Here is a 21,044-nt window from a genome sequence, read left to right as displayed (position 1 = left end):
CGGGTTTGGGGACCCAGACACTCCCAGCAGCAGAAGCACAAACAAAGAGAGGGAAGAGCTTTTCCCAAGGAACTCCATCCCCAACCCAGAGCAGTAGTTGGGGCTCAGGACCGAGGCCCAGGACTGGGTGGGAGAGGGAGGGAAAGTTCTGGGGAGTGAAAGTCTCCCCACCTTGCCCCACAGCACAGCTGCAGCTGGTTCTCACAAACAGGTTCAGAAAGACGGCAGCCTGGAAAGGGCGTCTCCCCACCAACCCCCTGACTTGACCATGGGCCAGTGAGCTGGGGCCCCACCACAGCCGTCAGCCTGCTCAGGCTTCAAGGGGTGGCAGCAGCCTGCTAGGCAGGTGCTGGGGGACAGAATAGGGTGAGTCCCCTGTAAGTCCCCTTTCAGGAAGGATCTGATTGTCCCTGCCTCCTCCCTCCCAAGGAGGTGGGTCCCCTGTTGGACCCATGGGGCTTTCCCAATCCTTGGAACACTCCTGCCTCTGCTCCTGCCCAGGCAGTCCCCTCCACCTTGCCAAATTCTATCGACTTCAACCCAGGCACCATCTCTCCCAGGAAACCTTCCCCAACCAATGCAGCCTGAATAGCTTCTTCTGGGAACTTCCCCAGCACCCTGCCCAATACTTTATCGCAGCCTCTTTATGCTGGAAGATATTTTTAAAGCAACGAGGCCATCAAGATGTCTGATTTAGTTGCCTCAGGTTTACAGATGAGGAAATGCCTGCTCTTTTCACTGCTAATAACAATATCAATAAGAATAGCTAACAGTGAGCACTCGCGATGTGCTAGCATTGGCATGCACAACTCCACTTAGCTCTCGCAATTAAGCTCATCCTATATCTGAGGAAGCGGAGGCACAGCGAGGTACAGTAACCTGACCAAGAGTACACAGCAAGTAAGTGGCAGGTCCTGGATTTGAACCCTCGAAGTCTGGTTCCAGAGTTAACTTCAATCACTTGCTTCTATGCTGTTCATTCATGACTGACTTGCTGGGGTTTCATCTATGCATGTCTCATTTTCTTGGGTACAGAATTTTTGTCTTATCCTTCCCTACTAACACCCCTCTTCCCCTTTAGTGCCGGAGCACACAGTCGGAGCTTTAGAAGGTGTCACAAGATCTCAGATGGCGTACACATCTCCTGACACCAGGTGGCAGCATTGGCCAAAAGCTCTCCCAAGAACTCCAGTCTCGAGCCTTCAGTCAAGTAAAAACTTTTATTTCTGGTACAAACGATAAATACTTTGCATTAAAAATCTGGAATTCAAGTTTTCCTCGTACTTCATGCTCCTGCTTCGGAACCCTACAAAAATATTTCTGTTTCGAGGGGGCAAGAGCCGGCGCCTGCTCTGGCGGCCAAGTCCAGGTCTAGGGGAAAGGCACGTGGTCTGTCTCGGCGGTGGGAGGTCTCCACCCCGCCCTGCCTGGCAGCCCTAGAGGCCAGCAAGGAGAAGGCTTTGTCATCCGGAATGGGGGCTGTGGCATCTGTCCCCAACAGCCCCGCTTTGGGGGTAATGAGCCCCTCATTGTTGGGGAGTAGAAAGGTGCAGCTCCTTCTGTGTTTTTTGAGGGGGGGCGGGGAGCTGTGCGTGGGGAGGTGGGTACAACAGGCACAGCCTCCTTTTAGGGTCTAAACCATGAAAGAGTTAAATAAAAGAAGCAGAGGCCATCACATTTTGCTTGCTTGAAAGTGAACACTTCAGAGAAGATGAGGGAGGGGAGGGATGCAGTTTGGGAAACCCCCTTCTCCCTCCCTGTCCCCAAGGAAGGCACAGGGGTGCGATTGGGGGGGGGGGCTGCCTTCATATTTTAACCCCTGCCATGCCACACCCCTTTTTCACAGTCATGAGTGATGGGGCCAGAGGCTCCCGGATTAGGGGAGTGGGAAGGGAGGGGAATAAGGCCTCATTTGGGGGTTGCTACCCCCTCTAGTGCTGGGGGAGGAGTGGTGAGCCCACAGCAGTCAGCTCGGGCCCACCCCCCACCCATGTCGGCTATGGGTCCTCATCCCAGAGACACAGCTGCCTCTGGGGCACGTAGAAGTGGAAGCTGTAGCTCTTCTGGCAGCTGCGGATGCCGCACTTGTAGGGCGCAGGCCGGTCGCGGCTGTGGCAGTACTTGAGCATGCAGGGGTACCAGGCCAGGCTCAGGCCGTAGTGGCAAGCACAGGGCTTTCCGCGGTCCCCCACCTGCCCGCAGCGAGGCACCTCCGTCTGTTCTGAGGCCTTGGGCAGAGCCTCAAACACCGAGCCGTCCACACCTGGGGGAGAGAGGAACAGGTCAGGGACAGAGAGGTAAGGGGAGGTTCCCCCGGCCCAGGACAGTGGCCAGTCCCTGAATGGCCTCTTCGGTCATCCCAAAGGCTTTTTATAGACACCTCCAGCCCCAGGTGACCACGGGGATGCAGAGGAAAGTAAGATCTGGGCAGCAGGGTAGGCTAGTAGGGGAAACAGATGACTAACAATCACCCTTTTATTGAGCCCCTACTGTCTGCCAAGGACTCTACACACAGGGCCTCTTCCCATCACCCCTAGGGACTAAGAATCATGAGGTCCTGTTTTACAGATGGGGAGGGGGAGGCAGGGTTTCAACAGGAGAGTGTGTGGGTGAGGGGGCTTGGCTCAGTGGCCCTGGGAAGGTATGACTCCTGGGACAGTATCAGGCTTGCACCTTAGTCTTGGGGTGCAGCCCCTGGGGAGGACAGGGGCAGGGTGGGCAGAGGGCATGAAATCCAGCCCTGCCTGGGGAGGGGCAGGCATTTCTCCATTCTTCACTGGCTGGTAAAAGGCCAGGGACCCAGAGATAGAATGCTGACACCTTCCTGCCCCCTGTACAGAGAGGACCTGAGGACAGTCCCGGAAAGGGTGCCAGAAGCCACACAGGCCAGGAAGGCAGGCCTCACGCAGAGCTGGGACGAGTCGCCAGGATCTTGGGAGAGAGATGCTGGCACCAGGGAATGGGTGAAGGGAAGGAGAGGAGCTGATTTCTGAGATGACAGCAGAGGTGGGCAGGTGAGAATGGCAGCCTCTGGGCCTCACCTGGACCTGGATGCCTGTGGCCCCTCTCAGGACAGAAGGTTCCATCTCTGTGTCCTCATTAGGGGCAGGGATGAGGATGGAGCTGTCTGGGAATGGGCCGCCACAGGCCCAGTGGGGCCGAGGTTCTGTGTGTCCTCAGCCAAAAAGGATCCCTTTCATCTGGCTGATTCCTCTTATTACTTAAGACCCACATGGGATCACTTCCTCCAGGAAGCCCTCCCTGATCAAGTCCAGCTGATCCTGAGGTCCCTCCATGTACTCCTGTATCTCATCACTACACTGCACCATGTTTCACTTTATGGCTCTATCCTCTAGGCAGCTCCCTGAGGACAGGAAGTGGGTTTATACATCTCTGATTTCTGTGTTGGTATATCTAGTAGGTGATCAATAAATGTGTCTTGAACAAATGGGAAAGAGACCCCCCTATGGGGTCCTGTGCTCTCCCTCCTGCTCCCAGTGCATGCAATCCACGGGCCTGACCTGGGAGTGCCCGCACGCAGCACCAGCTGACCTTGCTCCAGCCAGAACCGGACGTCCTCCTGGCGGGTGTAGATGGCATCCACGGCCTCGGCACACACGTTGCGGAGATGGGGGCTCAGCAGGCCCCCCTGGCTGAAGTTGACAGCCATGTCCATGTGCAGCTGCTCCGGGACCCGCACCTCCTCGGCCTGCCGCACAGCCCGGGGGTTTTTCTGTGGGGAGAGGAGCTGCTCCCACCTGGCCTCAGAAGGCTCTCTGCCCGCTCCTCCCCTGCTCCCTAGAGTCAGGCAAGGCCGGGCTGGAACCCTGGGGCCACCTGCAGAGCGTGGTCAAGGAGCCCATGGCTCCCCACCCCCACCCCAACTGGCAGAGAAACTGCTGCCCAGCGTGCAGGCAAGCCTTTGCAGCTTCTCTCTGGGATGGACTGTTGCTCTCCACCGGCCCCTGGGCTGACCTCTGGGGCCCAGTGAAGGATTCTGAGGTGCTGCTGGGAAATGGAGTGGGAGGTGGGCAGGCCAGGCAAGTGGTCCCAGGGCACTGCCTAAATGCCTCTGGAAGACACTGGGGGAACTGAGGCTCACTGGGAGAGGCAGGCAGCGGGAAGGGGAGGGGCAGACCTGCTGAGAGTTTGGGGAACTTGAATGAGGCTGGGGAGAGGCAGATCGAGGAAGGGACTTGAAGCAGAGGGCTCCTGGTTTGAGATCAGGTCAGCAGGTTTGAGGGTCTTGAATGCTAAGCTGAGCACTGTACCTGCATCACCTCATTTAATTCTCACCACAACCCAGGTTCTCAAGAAAATAGAGGCTTTGAAAGGTGAAGTAAAGAGGGGGAGGCTGGCAGTAAAGCAGGCTCCAATCTCTGAGCCCCTGCTCCTAAGCTCCATCATCAGTGGGGAGGGGCTGAGGCCAGGGGAGTGGAGCGGGCCTGGAGGAGTGCAGAAGTTGAATGTTCAGCCTAAAGATTTGGGGTTAGAGGGTCAGATTTGGCCTAGGACAAAATCAGAGGGCACCGGAGATGGGGAGCTTAGGGTCAGCAGGCCCAGAAACTGCCTGAGACTGAGGGCCTGGGTGAGAGGCTGAGGCTGGAGGGGTCCCGGCTTGGGGCCAGGCTGCTGCAGGGCTGGGTCCGGGTGCAGAAGCGGAGGCTCCAGGGGGCAGGACCTGGCTCCGGGCAGGCCAGGGTGGGCACTCACCTGCCGGAGCTTGGCCATGGCCTCACTGGGGATGATCTCATTGTGGTGCAGCCGGGTGACAAAGCAGAGGGCCTGGAACTGACTCTGCCCCTTCTCCAGCTCCCCCAGGATCAGGGCCCGGAAGATCTTCACATCCTGAAGGGGATGGGAAAGGGACAGCGGACAAGCTGGAGAGGATGGGGCCTCCCCACTAGCTTACATCCTTCCCTTCAGTAGACACTTCCCTCCTGCTGGTCTAGGAATTGTTCTCTTTTTCCATTTAAACCCATGACTTCAAAGAAAGAACCCACCCCAAATGTTCCAAAGCCTCCTGGAAAATTCGCTGAACCACTGGAGAGCTTTTAAAATCAGAACTGCTTCAGAGTACAGGCTTCCACCTTAAAGAAAACAGCACCCCTTTTTTCTGCACCTGGTTCATTCACCGCTGATGCTGCTTCTCCGTGGACCCCCTGTGTCAGCCTGATCAGGGTGGGTCAGGTCCCCCCTATTTTTTATAAGCACAGACTAGAGTTTCTCTCTGATATTCTTCAGTAGGTTTGGGTGGAAAACTGGAAATTGGTGTTCCTCAAAAGGTCCCCAGTGATTCTGATCAGCCAGGCTGCCCGCCACCCCCACCCCACATCAGGTAGTGGGGCTGGATGGGGTTAACGGCAGAGGCAGCCGCGATGGCTCACCTTTCCCTTTTTTTCCCCACTGGCTTACTAATGGCATCACCAACAGGCCAAGGGTTCCCTCCTGTTTCTGACTCATCACCTGAATGGGGCGGCTGGAGGGGGACAGAGGGAGAAGGGCAAGGGGGTGCAGGGTGGGATGGAGCCGGAACCCCACACTCCAGTCCCCCTGTGCTGCTCACCATAGCCCCACCACATGGCACGTGCCTCCCACTTTCTCACCCTCTCTGTGCCTTGGCTAACCTTGCTCCCAGGTATTTAGAAGGTCCGAGTCAGAACTGGTCTGATGTGTCAAGAACCCCCACCCCCCTTGCCCTGCTAAGGAGCCCCTATGGCCCTGCACTGGCACATAAGAGTATACAGCCCTGTGTAGCTAGTCATCTTTCAATGATGAATATTTGTGTCCTGGTCTCCCCCACTTGAGAGACCCCACTCGTTGAGGCCTTACTATACACCTGCCACGTACAGGAGGCTCTGACCCTTCCCCTCAGAGAGTCCCTATACTTGCAGGCGGGGCCCATGGCTCCACCCCGATTCCTCAAAGTACTTGTTGATGCCCCAGGGGTATTTCCAACTTCCCCAAGCCTCACCTGTAAAATGGGGATGCCATGAGCCTTCATCTGATAGGGCTGTGTGCAGACCCAATGAGTCAGTGCAGAGGGCCTGGAGGAATGCCTGCACACAGCAGGTGCTCAATAAGTGCTAGCTAGGACTGTGCTTACTGTAAGTGATCAGAAATGTTGCAGGTGATTTGAAAAAAAAAAATGAGTGCTTGCCATCCCATAAATCCCCATGGATTGGTATAATACTAACGACCAGGAAGTTTGCACCCCTTACTTCCTTTTCATATAAATAACCTGAACAAAGTGTGGGTGTGTATGGGGAGCTTTTCCACCAATACTGCAGAAGGGGAGACTGAGGCCCAGCTGGTGAGAAAGGATCCACGGATGTCCTTATGATCCCCGAGACGTATGAGGAAGGTGAGTCAGAGCTTGGGCCAACCCCAGCTTCCCCTCCACTGGAAATCCATTCTCGGGGAAGGGTGCTGGAATCTCCCAGTCATGCCAGCCCGGGCCATCTGCTCTTCCCTTCACCCAGGTCGCCTGGCTGGAGACTGGAGGCTGGCACACTGGCGGTGTGTTCCACTCGTGGCTCAATTCCTGCCAGATGAGATCTGATACCAGACTTCCTGTGCTTGGGCCGGAGTCAGGCGGATGTCCCAGGCATCCAAACCCACCGCCCTGGTCTCGTCAGTCCTGCTCCACTAAAAAAACTGGTCTCTGCCATATCCTCAGCACCTTCTGCAGCACTGCAGGCCGCAGGCTGCTGACTGGTCACACGGTGTGATGTCATCTACCCAACATGAGCAGGAGAAGGTATTTGAACTTTCAGACCAGACCAGGGTGAAAGAAATCTGTTTGAGTTTTTTCCCTGCTTCTGTATTAAATAACTATTTCAATGACGATGACAAAATGCCACCAAAAGGGGAACCTGACTGGGGATGAAGAGAGGGAACGAGAATTTCTCATTGAGAAGATTCTCTCTGTACTTGTTTATTATTTGTATAGGAAACAGATTTATTGACATTTGTAACTGGAAGGGAGAGGTCATTGTTGGTATGAGTCAAAAAGGATGTATTATCCAATTTAAAATCCTTACAACTCCAGGGGGTAGGAACGATTTTTATGACCGCATTTGGACTGGGTAACTTGCTCAAGGTCAAGAAATGTAGCCAGAATTTTAACCCAGGCAGACTGACTCCAAAGCCCAGGCTCTCATAACCATAAGGTTATATTGCCTCCTTAGATCATCTTGTCCAATTTCCTTGATGCCCAGCTAAAGAAAGTGAAGCTCAGGCCCAGAGAGGCTGTGTGCATTGTGCTTGACCACACAACTAGTGAGCGGCAGAGCCAGGGCCAGAACTTAGCTCCCCCTTCCAGTTCTGCCTCACCTTGACCTCCAAGTCCTCGGTGGATCTGCTCAGGACAGCGTGGCAGGCAGCTCCTGCTCACATTCTGTGTGACTAACACACAACGGTGTCCGATTCAGATAGGTACCTCATCCAAGGTGCTTCACCAAGAGGATGAGGATAAGAGGAGATGGTTCCAGGGCACAGAACACCCTTCTGAGCCCCTGGCTGCCCATCCCACAGCCTCCTGGAACACTGAATTCTCAAGTCTTCTTAATCTTGTTTCTCCAGAAAACAACTTCTACTTGCTAAGCCAAGGGAGGGAGAGGACAGACCCAGCTTCCGAGAATAGTGCCTGGTAACAGAGTGCCACTGTCCAGACTAGTGTCCCCCCAAACTTCTTCTCCCACCATCACTCACTGCCAGCATCCCAGCACAGGGGAGGGCAGGGGAAGAGGAGCCCCTGTTTCAGGGAACATCTGGCCAGATGGAAGCCTGGCTCGAGCCGTCCTCCTCCCCGGGGAGTCTCCTGGGCTGGTTCACACAGATGAGGCCAAAAGCCCAAGGCAGATGGTATAGCTAGGTGAGACCCCAGAGGTTCTGGGCTGGGGGCACTGCAGGGGGCTGGAGGCAGGTCTTTAGGCTAGGATGCCCAAGATGGGAGGTTTCTATCAGGACTTCTCCTGTGAGTGCCAAGGAACCTCAGGTCCACTGAGCAAGCCACCAGGAACAACTGGAGAGCACGGCAACCAGTGCCAAAATCTGGGCCAAGCAGAGGGTGCAGCCTGTGGGCCGTGGAGACAGTGAGTGTTTGCTAAAGGCCTTTGTCTGGACCTTCAAGTAAGGGGTAGAAGTAAGTAGGTTCCAGGATAACATGGTAATTTAGAGCAAAGGTCCTAGAGCCACTTATTACCTGCGTTCAAATCCTGGCTTGGCCCTTCCTAGTCACATAAACTTGGGGAAGTTACTTAACCTCTCTGTACCTTAGTTCTCATGTTTGTAAAATGAGTAAAGCCACAGTACTTACCTTGAAGGATTACTGTAAGGGATACATGCATGTATCTTATGTCTTAAAACATAGCGGGTTAAGCTCTCTAAGTTCCTCTATCATTACTGTTACCCCTGGCCCTACGTTTGCTCTGCGCCAACCTTCCCAAGTGCTCAGCCTGCCTTCCACAGGCCTGGGCTCCTCGGTTTACTCCAGACCTGCGCAGGTAGGAGGCAGGCCTCCTCTCCCATGGATACAGGTCAGCTGCTTCACCTGGAGCTTGCAGGGAATCAGGCAACCAGCAGGAGAGCACTGGTTGGTGCTACCTAGGGCCAGGCCCTCACAAGCACCAGGCTGGACAGGGGAGTGGCAGAGACCAAGATGACAGCCCCATCTTCAAGGGACTCAGCGGGGAAGCAGGCATCCGACAACCAGCACCAGAGCCCTCAATAAGGCCTAGCATGGGGTTGATGTTTAGAGCCCTGGGGCCAAAGATGGGTGAAGGAACAGCTGCTATCCCCTTAAGGATGGGCTGAGGTGGGGGAAGGGAGGGAAGACTTCCCATTGTGGGGCACATCTCAGCTGGTCCTGGACAGTTAAAGGGTGGGGGGCTTTCCAGCAAAGAGAGGCATTTACAGAAGTCAGAGAGGTGGGGGGGGGGTCTCATAATGCCCCACCCAATCCATTCCTCCTTGCTGCTGCAAATGATCTACCTTATACCTTCCAAAGGCTTCCTTTGCCCTCACAATAAAGCATAACCTCCAGAGACCAGCACCCCAGCTCCCTGTTGACAGTTCCCCTTGCACTCCCTGGGCACACCTATATTGGAACGAAAGAGCTTGCAGTTCCCAGAATGAGCACTGCCACATCATACCTATGCCTACCTGTGAGCAGATAATTCCTCAGCTTGCAGTGCCCTGGCCACAGCTGTTTACCATCCTTCAGGACTCAGTCCAAATGCATGAGCAACTCTGTCCAGTCTTCCCAGTGCTGCCCATTGCCAACCTTCCAGCAACTGGCAATTCCCAAATCCCAGAGGCAGCCTGTCCCACCCTCTGTAGCATACATCCCACTGTGCTTGTAGTGATCTCTTCACCTGTCTTTCCAGACTCTAAACTCTTGGAGGCTGGTGTTGTATCTTATTTGCCATGTGTTGAGAACATGTGCCAGGTTCTCAATGAATGTTTGCAAATGAAGAAACTAAGGAAGCAGCAAACACACAAGAGTATGGAAGGGTTCTGAGCAGAGATGACAATGTACCAAGGAGGGAAGGGGTAAGGTGAGGGGAGTGAGGGAGGGGTTGGCAGCAAGTGGTTGATGAAGAGGCTGGCAACAGGGGCAGGAGACAGGATATTCAGGGTCTGAGTGCCCAGGCCAAGGAGTCTGAGCTTAATCTTGGGTGGATCACTGGAAGTCATGGGGTGGTTTTCAGCCCAGGCATGACCTAAAGGGATCTGTGGTTTTGAGTTGAGATCAGATTCAACTCGAGGTTGTGCCTGGACCAGTGTGCATTTGATCCACATGCCTAGGTAGAGGGTCTCTGTCCTCACAAGACATCATCTGCCTAGGCAACAAGTCCTCCAGGCCTTCCATGACCTGCCCTTGGGCAGGTCTACTAGGCCCCAGGCTCAAAGGTGGTGACTCCACCTTCTTTACTCAGGACCTCCAGTGGCTGGCACTGAGCTGGAGCTCCACAGTTATCAGCTGGATGGAAGAAGGAATGCTCTAGGGCCTCCAACAAGAAGACAGCTCTTTCTCCTTGGGCTTGCCTATAGTTGTGCTCCTGAATGCCAGTAGTCCTACAGCTGCCATTTTGGCTCCTGGGAGGTCTAGGAAATCATCTAACTCATGGCCCAGAGAGGGTCTGGCAGGGGAAGTGACTTCACATGTCACACAGCTGTAGAGCCAGGGTCAGGACCCCAGACCTCCAGTGAGTTTTGCTCTCCTGAGCTCCTTCCTCAGTCCTCATCCAGATATTCTGTCTCTGCACCCACTGCCTACCATGGTTTTTTGAGATCAACTGTATGTCACCGAGTGAAGGTGGCTCTGGGAAAGTGGTGCTGCGATTCCAGGCGAGTACACGGAGAGAGAGTTAAGAGCTGCCCTGGGGAAGGCCTTCCGACGGTAGGCAACCTGTGCCAGGCCCTTTATGCCGCCTTCCGCTGCCCATCCCCACCCCCTCGTATTCACACAGGCTGTGTGTGATAGAAAATGCTAGCAGCCTCCAAATATCCATTCTGTCCTTATTCCTTAGGAACACAAACTTTAGCCAGTGTGCCAGTTTGAATGTATTGTGTCCCCCAAACGCCATTATCTTTGATGTAGTCTTGTGGGGCAGATGTTTTGGTGCTGATTAGATTTGCTTGGAATGTGCCCCACCCAGCTGTGGGTGATATATATATATATATATTCTGTGGGTGATGAGATATTCTCATGGAGGCATGGCCCCACCCATTCAGGGTGGGCCTTGATCAGTGGAGCCATATAAATGAGCTGACTCAAAGAGAAGGAACTCAGTGCAGCTGTGAGTGACGTTTTGAAGAGGAGCAAGCTTGCTAGAGAGGAACGTCCTGGGAGAAAGCCATTTTGAAACCAGAACTGTGAAGCAGACACCAGCCACGTGTCTTCCCAGCTAACAGAGGTTTTCCGGACGCCATTGTCCATTCTCCAGTGAAGGTACCTGATTACTGATGTGTTACCTTGGACATTTTATGGCCTTAAGACTGTACCCGTGTAGCCAAATAAACCCCCTTTTTATAAAAGCCACTCCATCTCTGGTGTTTTGCATTCCGCAGCATTAGCAAACTAGACAGCCAGTCATGTGGCCACCTGGAATAAAGACATTTTCCAGCCTCCCTGGCAACTAGGTGTGGCCACGGGACTAAACTGTGACCAAATGGACAGAGGCAGACCTGGCATTAAAGGAGGGGTCATGCCTTTCTTTGTCCCACCCTCCTTCCTGCAGGCCGGGCGCAGCTGGGGCTTGCGCAGCCATCCTGGACCCTGAGTTGGAAGCCATATGCTGAGGATGACGATGCAATGCCACAGAAGAGCCAGGATCCCTGACAACTGTGGTGTGGTAGCATCAGCCATGGACTGCCGACTTCACACACACAGAAAAGACTGGAAAGAGGGAAACACTTCTCTTTTGCTGAAGCAGCTGTTATTTGGGGTTCTGGGTTACTCACACCCAAGTCTAATCATAACTGATGCGCATACTTACACCTGCTTCGCTCCGTTCATGGCACACACATCCATAATCTTTCACGCACACGTTCACTGTTTCTCAATCTCTCTGCACATACTGTTGCTCCCAGTCTCTTGGTCAGTGGCTCCGGTCACAGCAGCGCCCGCTCTCCCTCACCCAGGCTCACACTGCTGCTCACACCCAGGTGCTCGTTTGTGCACAATTCCTCCCTCGTTGTACCACTTACATCCTCATGGCTTTCCCATGGAGCCTGGGCCTCACCCCTTTCTGTCAGTCACATGTGGGAATCTCTCAGAGACAGTCTCACAAACAGGCTGTTTCACACCTTCTCTCCTTTCGTCACACATTTCCTCAGAGTTTCCCACACCCTCTCTCCCTCATGGAAATTCCAAGTCTCGTATGCAGCAGCATCTCACGCTGTCTCACGCTCACCGTTTCTCACCAACAATCTAATGACTCTGCTCACCGTGCCATCACGTGCACCTTCCTTCAGCCCTTGCACACGCCCCGCCCCTCGTGTGTAGGTTTCACACACGCTGAGAGTCCCTTTCCCCCACACATCCTCTCATGCTGCAAGTTACCTCAGCCCCGGAGAGGGAATCCCCTCTTTGCGTTGTCGTCATCGCTGCTGCCCCTTCAGACCTCCCCAGGACAGTTCTTGGCTTCCACCCCTCTCTCTAAATACACTTCCCTCATCCAGAAAGCCCTCTCCAAGCTCGGATTCCGCTGCTGACCCAGTCTTTTACCCCAGGAGAATAAAAAACTTGGTGATGAACGCACAAGTAGGTGACGATACACTGAGCCACTGATTTTATACTTTGGATGGATTGTATTGTGTGTGAATATATCTCAATAAAATTGCATTTGGAAAATAAACAACAACTAAGGCAACCAGGGGAGTTACTGCTTATTGGGCATGGAGTTTCTGTTTGATTTGACAAAAAAGTTGTGGAACTAGAAAGTGGTAATGGTTATACTACACTGTAAATATAATTAATGCCACTCAACTGTACACTTAAAAATGGCTAAAACACCACATTTTATATTATATATATTTTGCCACACACACACACACAAACTAAGGGGGCTGAGCTAGCAGAGCTGCCCCCTTCCTCAATGTCCCTCTCCCTACCCACCACGTGGTTGTGGAGCCCCGGCCAGAGGCCATCTCTGGGGTCCTCACGCAGCAGCTTGCCTCCCCCCAAGCCCAGCTCCCTCCATCTCCCTCCCCCTTGCTCCAGGACAGCTGGCTCTCTCCCCTGAGAGTTTCCTCTGCCATTTTGGTCTCCTTCCCATCACACCAAAGCGTGTGATGGTGAGGCTCAGGCTGAGCCAATATAAATATTTATTTCTCTGCTGCTGGCTGGGGCCGCTTTATGGCTGGAGAAGGGGCTGCTTCATTGGGCTGGGGAGGGGGCAGGGTCAGCCTGGAGACCCTGCAGGGAATCAGTGCCTTCCTAACCCTGTGCTGAATTGTCCCCTGCAAGACACAGAAGCCCCTTGGTCGCTTTGCCCCATCTCCTCTTGCAGGAATAGGGATGGACGGATTTGGGCAAAACCAGGCCAAGCCCATCACCAGGCCTGTGCCCAGGAATGCAGGATCCCTATTACACGATGCCTGGACCCCCTCGGGGCTAGATCCTGGACAGAGGCTGCTTGTTACAACCATCGGCCAGGAGCAGTGCCCCCAGCCCTCCCCCAGAGCCCCTCATGCTCTGTCAGCTGAATTCCAAAGGTCACTGCTGTCCTGACTGGCCTGGGGAACAATGTGGGGCTTTATGTGGATTCCCTGCGCCCCACTGTTCTGCTGACTCAGGGCTACTAAGATGGGGCTCTGTGGGTCCATCCTTCTCACCCAGACTCCCAGCCCGACACCTCCCTTGCTTCCTGCCCTTCATCGGAATCTCGGGTGGCAGCCACTTAAACATTTGCCAACTTAAAGAACGGAAGCTCCTAATGATGCTTTGGTCCTAGCACAGAAAAGGATGCTGGAATAGGATGTTCAGCAGTGAGGGAGGGGGCCTGACCTGGAGGGGCTTACCTGGGCCCTGCCTGGAACTGGCTTTTCCCTTCTCACATGCCCACGCTGGCCTCCAATTGGGAGGCAAGGAGGAATAAGCATGCATTGAGCCCCACCTGGGGGCCAGGACCCCCGCTGTGCAGAGGCCCTCTTCTCCACTTCTTTCCTGGCAAGCCTGCAAGGATCATATGTCCCCCTGTGAAGGCGAGAAGCCTGGGGCTCAGAGAGGGTAAGTGACTCCTCAGGTCACACAGCTAGTAAGGAGCAGAGGAAATGCACACAGTGACTGCTCCTCAGTATCTGCGGGATCTTTTCAAAATGGTCCCCGTCTCTCCAGAGGTCATGGGGAGGGGGAGTAAGAGTCTTAGGCAAGAAGCTGCCATACTGTTAATGTTCAAAATTCACCCCAAGTCACGGGCTTGGCAGGAAAGTATCTTTTTTCTCAGTCTAGCCCCAGTCTGCATGGAAGACGGTTTCTCTGTGGGTTTGCTCCTCTGTACCAAAGGTTTTCCCAGCCTCTCTCCTACCCTTTCTCTCCCCTAAGCAGAGTTCCTCTGCCTTCTAGAAGGAGCCCACCCATGTGTCATGGTGTCACAAGCAGTCAGGATAGTGTGGGACGATCTCTGGGTCCTAATCCCACATCACTGGCTGCTTATTCTTGTCCAAGTGACTTCACAGCTCTGAGCCTCAGTTTGCACCTCTGTGCAATGGAGGCAGAGTCTGCCTCATGACGTCTCCAAGAGGAGCAAATGAAGTCCTGGGCGTGAAAGCAATTAACAGCAAGTAGTTTGCTCAATAAATGATTTCCAGATGCACATGCACCCTGGTGTCTCTTCTTGTGGCACAGAAACCTATCCTGAGTTTTCCTACCACCACCACCTCTCCGGAGCCTCCCCCTGGGAAGCCTTCCTTCCCACCCCTTCTTTCTCCGACTTGTCCCCCATGTTGCAGTTTTCACTGCCCCAGCCAGGATCCTTTGACAGGACCCCATCTGAATGTGGCAGGGGTCATAGGGAGATACTTGCCAGACTCCAGGGAGCCTCTGGGAGGGACTGCTCAGCCTTACAGCATGGAGGCATTCCTCAGACACAGAGAGGGGGCCATGTCACAGCTGAGGGCCCACAGACACGCGCCTGATCGTTCCCCCCCGTGACATCTCCCAAATCCAGCGGAAATGGTCTGGATTCCAAAAGGGCCAGGGCCTCCCCTGAAAGTACACAGACTGCCTCCGGTACCCCAGAAGATAGTCCATCCTTCATGTGCCTCCATGCCAGATTGTAGGGGACCCAACATAGACAGGAAGGGGGAGACGGGGACCAGAAGCTTCTGCTAATGACATCAAGTTACATGATACCCCTTTGGAAAAAAACAGCTGCAGGCAGCAACGTGGCCATTTGCACATTCCACATGTTCACTGACTACATCTCACAGCTGCTTCCTGTGTCCCCACTTCCCACAGACTGGGAGCCCCGAGTCCCTGCCTCTCTTCCTTCCTTGGGATGCCGCTCGCCCATCAGTGCCCAGGGCAGGGCTCAGTGTCCCTGGTGTTCACACCCATACACCATCTGGCTCCTCTCGTCTTGGCTACTCCCTCTAAGGCCGGCTGGCCCTACCACCCCTTCCCTACATATTTTTGGAGTCCGTGTCTCTTTCTTTCCCCCTCCCAATCTGCCTAACAACCCCCATGTAGTCACTCATGATTCTCCTTGTATCTTTCAGCCCCACCCTTCCTATCCCCATCCGGTCAGCACCACCCCAGGCTGCCTGCAACATGACTCATCCTCTCCCCAGCTTTGGCCACTGGGGGACAGAGGGGAAAGCAAGCTTGAATGGGGACACCCGCCTGGGGGGATACCAAGACGCCCGTCAGATGAAAACCCAGGGTAGAGGCTGGGGATGGCGACACATCAGTGATTAGATATGCCCAGTGGTTATGTGCAAACAGTTATAATTACGTGTATAGGATCTGGGTTATAAAGAAGACTTGCCTATTGAGCATCAAGGGCATGTAGAATTAGGCTGAAAGTATAAACACCACTTGGAGCATGTTACGATTATTGCGGGGAGAATGACAGGTGCCTAAGTTTAACAGTCTAACCTGTTTCTTCCCCCACAAGCCCTCCTTTTCCCTGGAGCTGCAATGCCAGTGGCTCCAAAACTTTGCCGCACACTGGAATCCCCAGGGAATCTTTAAAAAATACGGATGCCTGGTTTCCACCCTTGGACCTTCTGGTTTAACTGGTATGGCACGTCACCCAGGCATCGGGATTTTTCAAAGTTCTTTGGGTGATTGAAATGGGCAGAAAGTTTGGCAGTCACTGAGCTGGGCCATTTCTGTTCGAGCCACTGCTCAATCTGCTTGATTCTCAGCCTTTGGGCAGGGATTCCAGTAATGCCTGATGACCATTTGAGATTCGATCCAAACTAACTCCCAGAGTTTGCAATCCTTGCCTGGCCTCCAGGCTGTGTATCCTACAGTGGGTTATCTGCTATTACTGGTTCACTGGCTTCAGGACCAGTGAGACACTATGGGGAGTCAGAGGCAAAAGGGGAGGCTGGGAGGAACCAGAAAGAGGGGGCTGGCTGGGGTGGGGGTGGCAGTGGGAGTGAGATCAGCCAGACAAAGGGCTGAGTTCCTTCCAGCACAAGGAAATTCATTGCTGCATTGGGTAGATGTCAGGACAAGGGGGGCTGCCCCCCTCTCTGAGATGCTAGCCAACAATTCTGGAACTTCAAGAAGGAGAGATTCAAGTCTCCTTCAGGCTCAGTGCCCACTTTTCTGTGTGGTTCCGAGTCCATCATTCAACCTCTTTGAGCCCAAGCTTGTTAGGGAGGATCCCTGCTGAAATGTTCTGAGAGCCAAAACAATGAAAGCTGACGGCTTGCATTTCTTGAGCACTTGGCACATAATGAGTACTTCACACGCATTGCCCTGTTTAGCTCTCACAATAACCATGGGGTTGGTACTATTATCATGCCCATTTCACAGATGAAGAAATGAAGACTTGGAGAGACCAAGCAGCTCACCCAGGGTTAGCCAATAATGAGTGGTGAACAAGGTCATCTGATTTCAGTCTGGACAAGGTGATAAATGGCCAATACCACTATTCCCAAATGGAGTAGGGACTTTTCCCAAACTACCCCACATGGGTTTCATGTATGAAACCAAACACAACTTCCAGGCCTTTATCCTATAAGAAAAATTATAACTTCTAGATAGATCTTCGTGTGGAAATCTCCCAAAGACTAAGAGGTTTGAGGCCCTGAGAATTGAGTAGGCAATGAAGAGAAGAATTCAAAAGTATACAAGCAGCTTTGGGCAATGTAGGCAGTGGGTAGTGGGGAGGGGGTAGCAAAGCCTATATCCCCCCCTCCCCCTCCATTTTCCCCAACTCCACCAGGCCCCAGAGTAACTGTGAAACCTGGAGCTGGAGGGGACCTTGGAGAGCTGGTTCCCTTTCTGTGCCTTCCACTCACAATTCCTTTCCCTGCTGATGAAATTGGAGATGCCAGGGGTGGGTGTAAAATGCCAGCTTCTGGGTCAGAGGCTAACCTGAAAAGCAGACTTCAGAAACCAGAGGGGAGTTTTGAACCACCAAGGAAATTAAAATGGCGCTCTTGTGATCAGATCCAAATGGATTTCTGGTCTGGGCAGCCAACCCATACCACAGCCTCAGTCCCAAATCCCAGTACCCTACCTCAGGCAGCCTGGGCTCTCCTCTCCCATCAGACCAGAGCAATAAAAACTTCTTGCTGCAGCTAGAGGCTATAAAAGCTCGGCCCTATGGGTTGCCTCTTCCGCTGTAGTCCTGGCTGCCCCGGCTGGGAGCTCCCCAAGGAAGGGAAATCTCTCCCCAGGGTTCCAGTGGGGCCTTAGGAGGATGGTGAATGGGAGACTCAACCTGCTCAGATTCACTCTCAAGGACAAAGGGCTTGGATGAAAGGTTAGAGGGGAAGGTTAGACCCCTGCCTCCTGAGGGATTCAGCCACTCACTTGGATTTTCCAGGAAATGAACACACTTGACAAAGTTCCCTGAAGTTTAGGTGGGGAGGCAGGGGCTGGGCTGGCCCTGTCAGCGCCCTCTTCCCACACACAAACTAATCTGCCCTATCCGAATCGGAAAACCTAGTTTGGGCCTGCAAAGCTTTCCCATCTGTGACAACCTCTCCACGGTCAAGCCTCCCCCCTTCCCCCCACTGTCCACTGGATCTCCCCCCAACCATGCTATCTAAGGCAATGACACTGGGGCCCTAGCTAACTCCCCTAGCTGACTCTGCTCCCAGCTGGCTATCTCATCTGCCTGACCTCCCACTCCTCCAGGGCCTGTTCTTAGCAGGAGGGGGGCTGGGTGGGGAGCTGGGGATCAGGAGACTGCCTCTGAGTATCTGAACCTCACCCATCCTCTTTCCTCAGTATTCCTACTGCTGGGTCACTGTTACTCACTCACCAACCACTCATTTCCTGACCAACCCCCCTCCCCAGCAACTCCTCTCTCCCCCCACTCTTATAGGCCAGGTCCACCTTCTGGTTCACTCCACAAACTACACACATAGTGTAGCGCTTGGTCTCTGCCTCCTCCCACTCAATCTGGGCCAAAGCTTGGGGGGTGGCCAGCCCTCCTTCCACGCAGTGGAAGGGGTGGCACCTCTCCTAAAGACAAGGGACCTCACCTGGGGCCTCTCCCCCAGGTCCTCCTGCTGCAAGCTTCCCAGCCTTCCAGACAAAGAGGAGAGGCAGCTTCTCCTGGGCTTGGGAGGGTCCAGGGACAGTCAGCTCTGCCTGGGAACTCACCCCCCCCTTTCCCAGTCCAGGAAAGTGAAACAGAGGGAGAAGTGGCAGGATGTCACGGCTGGCAGACCAGGAAGCCAGCGCATTGCCCTAGACAGAGATGGGAAAGGAGGCCCAGAGTAGGAAAGGGATTTGCCCAAGATCACACAGCAGCATAGCATGAGCCCAGGACCTCTGATTCCTAACACAGGATTTTCCCCACCAGAGCAAAAGGGATTTACTCACTGTTAATTCTTTTGAAAGAGGGTCAGACACTAGAAGGCTTTATGGGTGCTGGAAGAGGAAGTGGGGAAAGGAGCTGTGTCCGGGTGAGAAGGGGGCTTGGGCACCCCCAGCAAGGAGGTGAAAGGCTGGAGAGGAGGGAGAGGTAGAGCTGGAGAGGGCAGCAGAGGAGTTCCCTGCGGAGAATCAAGTACTGGGGTCCGGGCGCTGGAAAGTGGGGCCAAGAGGTGCAGAGAAAAACCCTGAGGGAGCTTGGGCAAGTCGCGTTCCCTTCCTGGCCTCAGTCTTCCCGTCCGCAGGCTTGGGTGCGCCTGGGACCCCGGGCGATCAAGCTCGAAGGTCCCGCCTCCTGCGAGCGAGGGTGCCTCACCTTCTTGAAGTCCGCGGTGAAGGAGACGAGGGTGCCGTCGGGCTTGCGCAGCTCGAGGCCGATGCTGTCGGCGTCGCTGTCCGCCTGCAGGCTCTCCTCGGTCACCTGGCCGTCGGGCAACCGCACGCGGACCCGCAGCTCTGACGGTGCGGCCGCTCCCGCGTCCACGCCGCGCAGCGCCCCCAGCAGCGGCACTAGCAGCGGCGGCAGCAGCAGCAGCAGCGCCGGGGGCGCCGTGGGGAGCCCAGGGCGGCCGGGAGGGCGCATCCCCGGGGGCCGCCGCCGCCCTCCGCGGCCCCGGCGCGCCGCGTGGGGGCAGGGGGCGGTGCTGCCAAACTTCGCTCGAACTTGGTGGCTAGTTCGGGGCGCCCGGAGCGGCTCCCCCGGATTGTTCAGCCTCTGGGTCACCCGCGACGCGGCAGGGACGCACGTGGGCCGTGCTCCGCCGCGCGCCCCGGCGGCTTCCACCCGGACACGGCGCTCCCCGGCCCGCCCGCTCGCCGGCCCAGCTCCGCGGCTCCTGCGGTCCCCGACTCCGGCGCTCCGAGACTCTGTTTTGCACTTTTCATTCAATTCCACCCCCCGTCACTTCCTTCAGAAAACAGAAACCACTAGGACCTGCCTTAAAGAGACAGCGCACCTCTCCGCCCTTAAAGGGCCCTCTGTGGCTTCCCCGACTCCGGCCGGCCTGGGCAGGGAGCGGCGACCGCCGCAAAGCCGCTTTGTGGGAAAAGTGCTTTCTGAATCCTACTTTCTCCCTGCCGCGCCCGATCTGCGACCGGGGCTGGGTCAGAAGTTTGTTCTCAGGGCAAATCCCTTCCTCCCGGCAGGGGCGGGACCGGTGACTCTGCCGCGCCCCCCTCCACTTTTTTTTTTTTTTTTTTTGGTGACTTGTTCTTGTGCCACGTGGATGAAATAATCAGGCTTGGTTTTTTAGGGGTTTTGTTTGGTCTTTTGGATTCCCTGATGCAGCAAATTTCTAAAAGGCTTCTGCAAAGGCACACGTCACCTAGCACTCTGCCTTTTTTTATTGTCCTAGGTTGGGGGGTGGGGGGGAGCTGGAGCCCTGCTCTTTGGCACCGGTCAGTTGGGAGAGCTTGGTAAGTTAGATCTCCTCTCTGGTCACGGCCCTCAAAGCCCACACATTGTGCTAGCCCCTGTGCATCTTTCCCTTTGAGTTTCCCCCCATTTTCCCCCAGTCCTTCCCACTTCCCCAGAGCCCTATTATCTCTCTCTCTTGGTAAAAGGCTGAGCAAGTTCAGGCAAATGTTAGATCCCAGGCCACTAGGGAGAACTTTCAGGACACTGGCACTCCACTCTCACTCCAGAAAGCAAAGGTACCCCCATCAGGTTCTCTCCCTCAAGCCCCAAGAATCCGTGGCTCCCTGCTGTGACCTCAACAGTGAACTGGACAAAGGCAGGAAGATCCAGATTCCTCTGACTAGCTGCATGCTTTGATCACATTTTAAACATTCTTTGGGTCTAAGTGCCCCCATGTCTCTAATGGGGAGGGGTGTCTGAATCCTACACTGTCCTGCCATCTCATGCAAGAGAAAGTGCCATGGGGATGGTCAGGATCTCAGGTACCTTCATATCCATTTTCACTTCTGTTTATTCCAGGTTCCCCTATGCTTCCTGAGATCTTGCCTTCTAGGATTTCCCCAGTGCAGGGTTCTTTTTATGACCAAGGCTAAAACAGGTGCCCAGGCACTGTAAGGGCACCAAAAGCAGAGCCAGACGTCCTTGAATGGAGGGTGAACCCTACAACCCATCTCCTTACAGCCAATAGAGTGCTCTTCCTGCTACCCTCTGCTGACTAAATTTAGGGCTGAAAGGGATTTAAGCGATTACAGTGTTTTCTACATATGCCTTACTGAAAGAATCACCTAATTGGCTGTTGCAAGCACGGATTCCTGGTTCCCCAAATCTATTGAATTAGACTCTCTAGGAAGAGAATGGGGAATCAGCATTTTTAACAAGGGCCCAGGTGATGCTTGGTGTAAGTTGGTACTTGACAGAGAGTGAAAGAGACATAGAGGGTCCAAAACCAACAGCATCTCTCCTGGAGAACCATTGTGGCCCCGAAGGAGTTTATTTCCACACTAGAGAGATAAGGCAGGCCCTCGGAGAATAATTGGGTCAGCACAAGGATAA

General features: G+C 54.4%; 1 protein-coding gene across 1 annotated transcript; it reads right to left on the bottom strand.

Annotated features, from left to right (window-relative positions):
• Positions 1 to 1,206: 1,206 nt before the first annotated feature.
• OAF (out at first homolog) lies at positions 1,207 to 19,674 on the bottom strand. The gene is made up of 4 exons (XM_037841739.1): positions 18,891 to 19,674; positions 4,714 to 4,848; positions 3,553 to 3,733; positions 1,207 to 2,263 (listed from the first exon to the last, which is right to left on the bottom strand). Exons 1-4 carry the CDS (start codon positions 19,155 to 19,157, stop codon positions 1,998 to 2,000), a joined length of 849 nt encoding a protein of 282 aa, XP_037697667.1. The 5' UTR covers positions 19,158 to 19,674; the 3' UTR covers positions 1,207 to 1,997.
• Positions 19,675 to 21,044: the final 1,370 nt, after the last annotated feature.

The sequence above is a fragment of the Choloepus didactylus genome, chromosome 6 (assembly GCF_015220235.1).
Source record: "Choloepus didactylus isolate mChoDid1 chromosome 6, mChoDid1.pri, whole genome shotgun sequence".
Lineage (NCBI taxonomy): Eukaryota > Metazoa > Chordata > Mammalia > Pilosa > Megalonychidae > Choloepus > Choloepus didactylus.
This window is presented reverse-complemented; position numbering and strand designations above follow the sequence as displayed.

Coding starts and splice junctions, on each gene's coding strand:
- OAF (XM_037841739.1), bottom strand. CDS start 19,157: ATGCGCCCTCCCGGCCGCCCTGGGCTCCCCACGGCGCCCCCGGCGCTG. Junction 4,849..18,890: donor TCACCGCGGACTTCAAGAAG/GTGAGGCACCCT, acceptor CATCCCCTTCAG/GATGTGAAGATCTTCCGGGC. Junction 3,734..4,713: donor CCATGGCCAAGCTCCGGCAG/GTGAGTGCCCAC, acceptor CTCTCCCCACAG/AAAAACCCCCGGGCTGTGCG.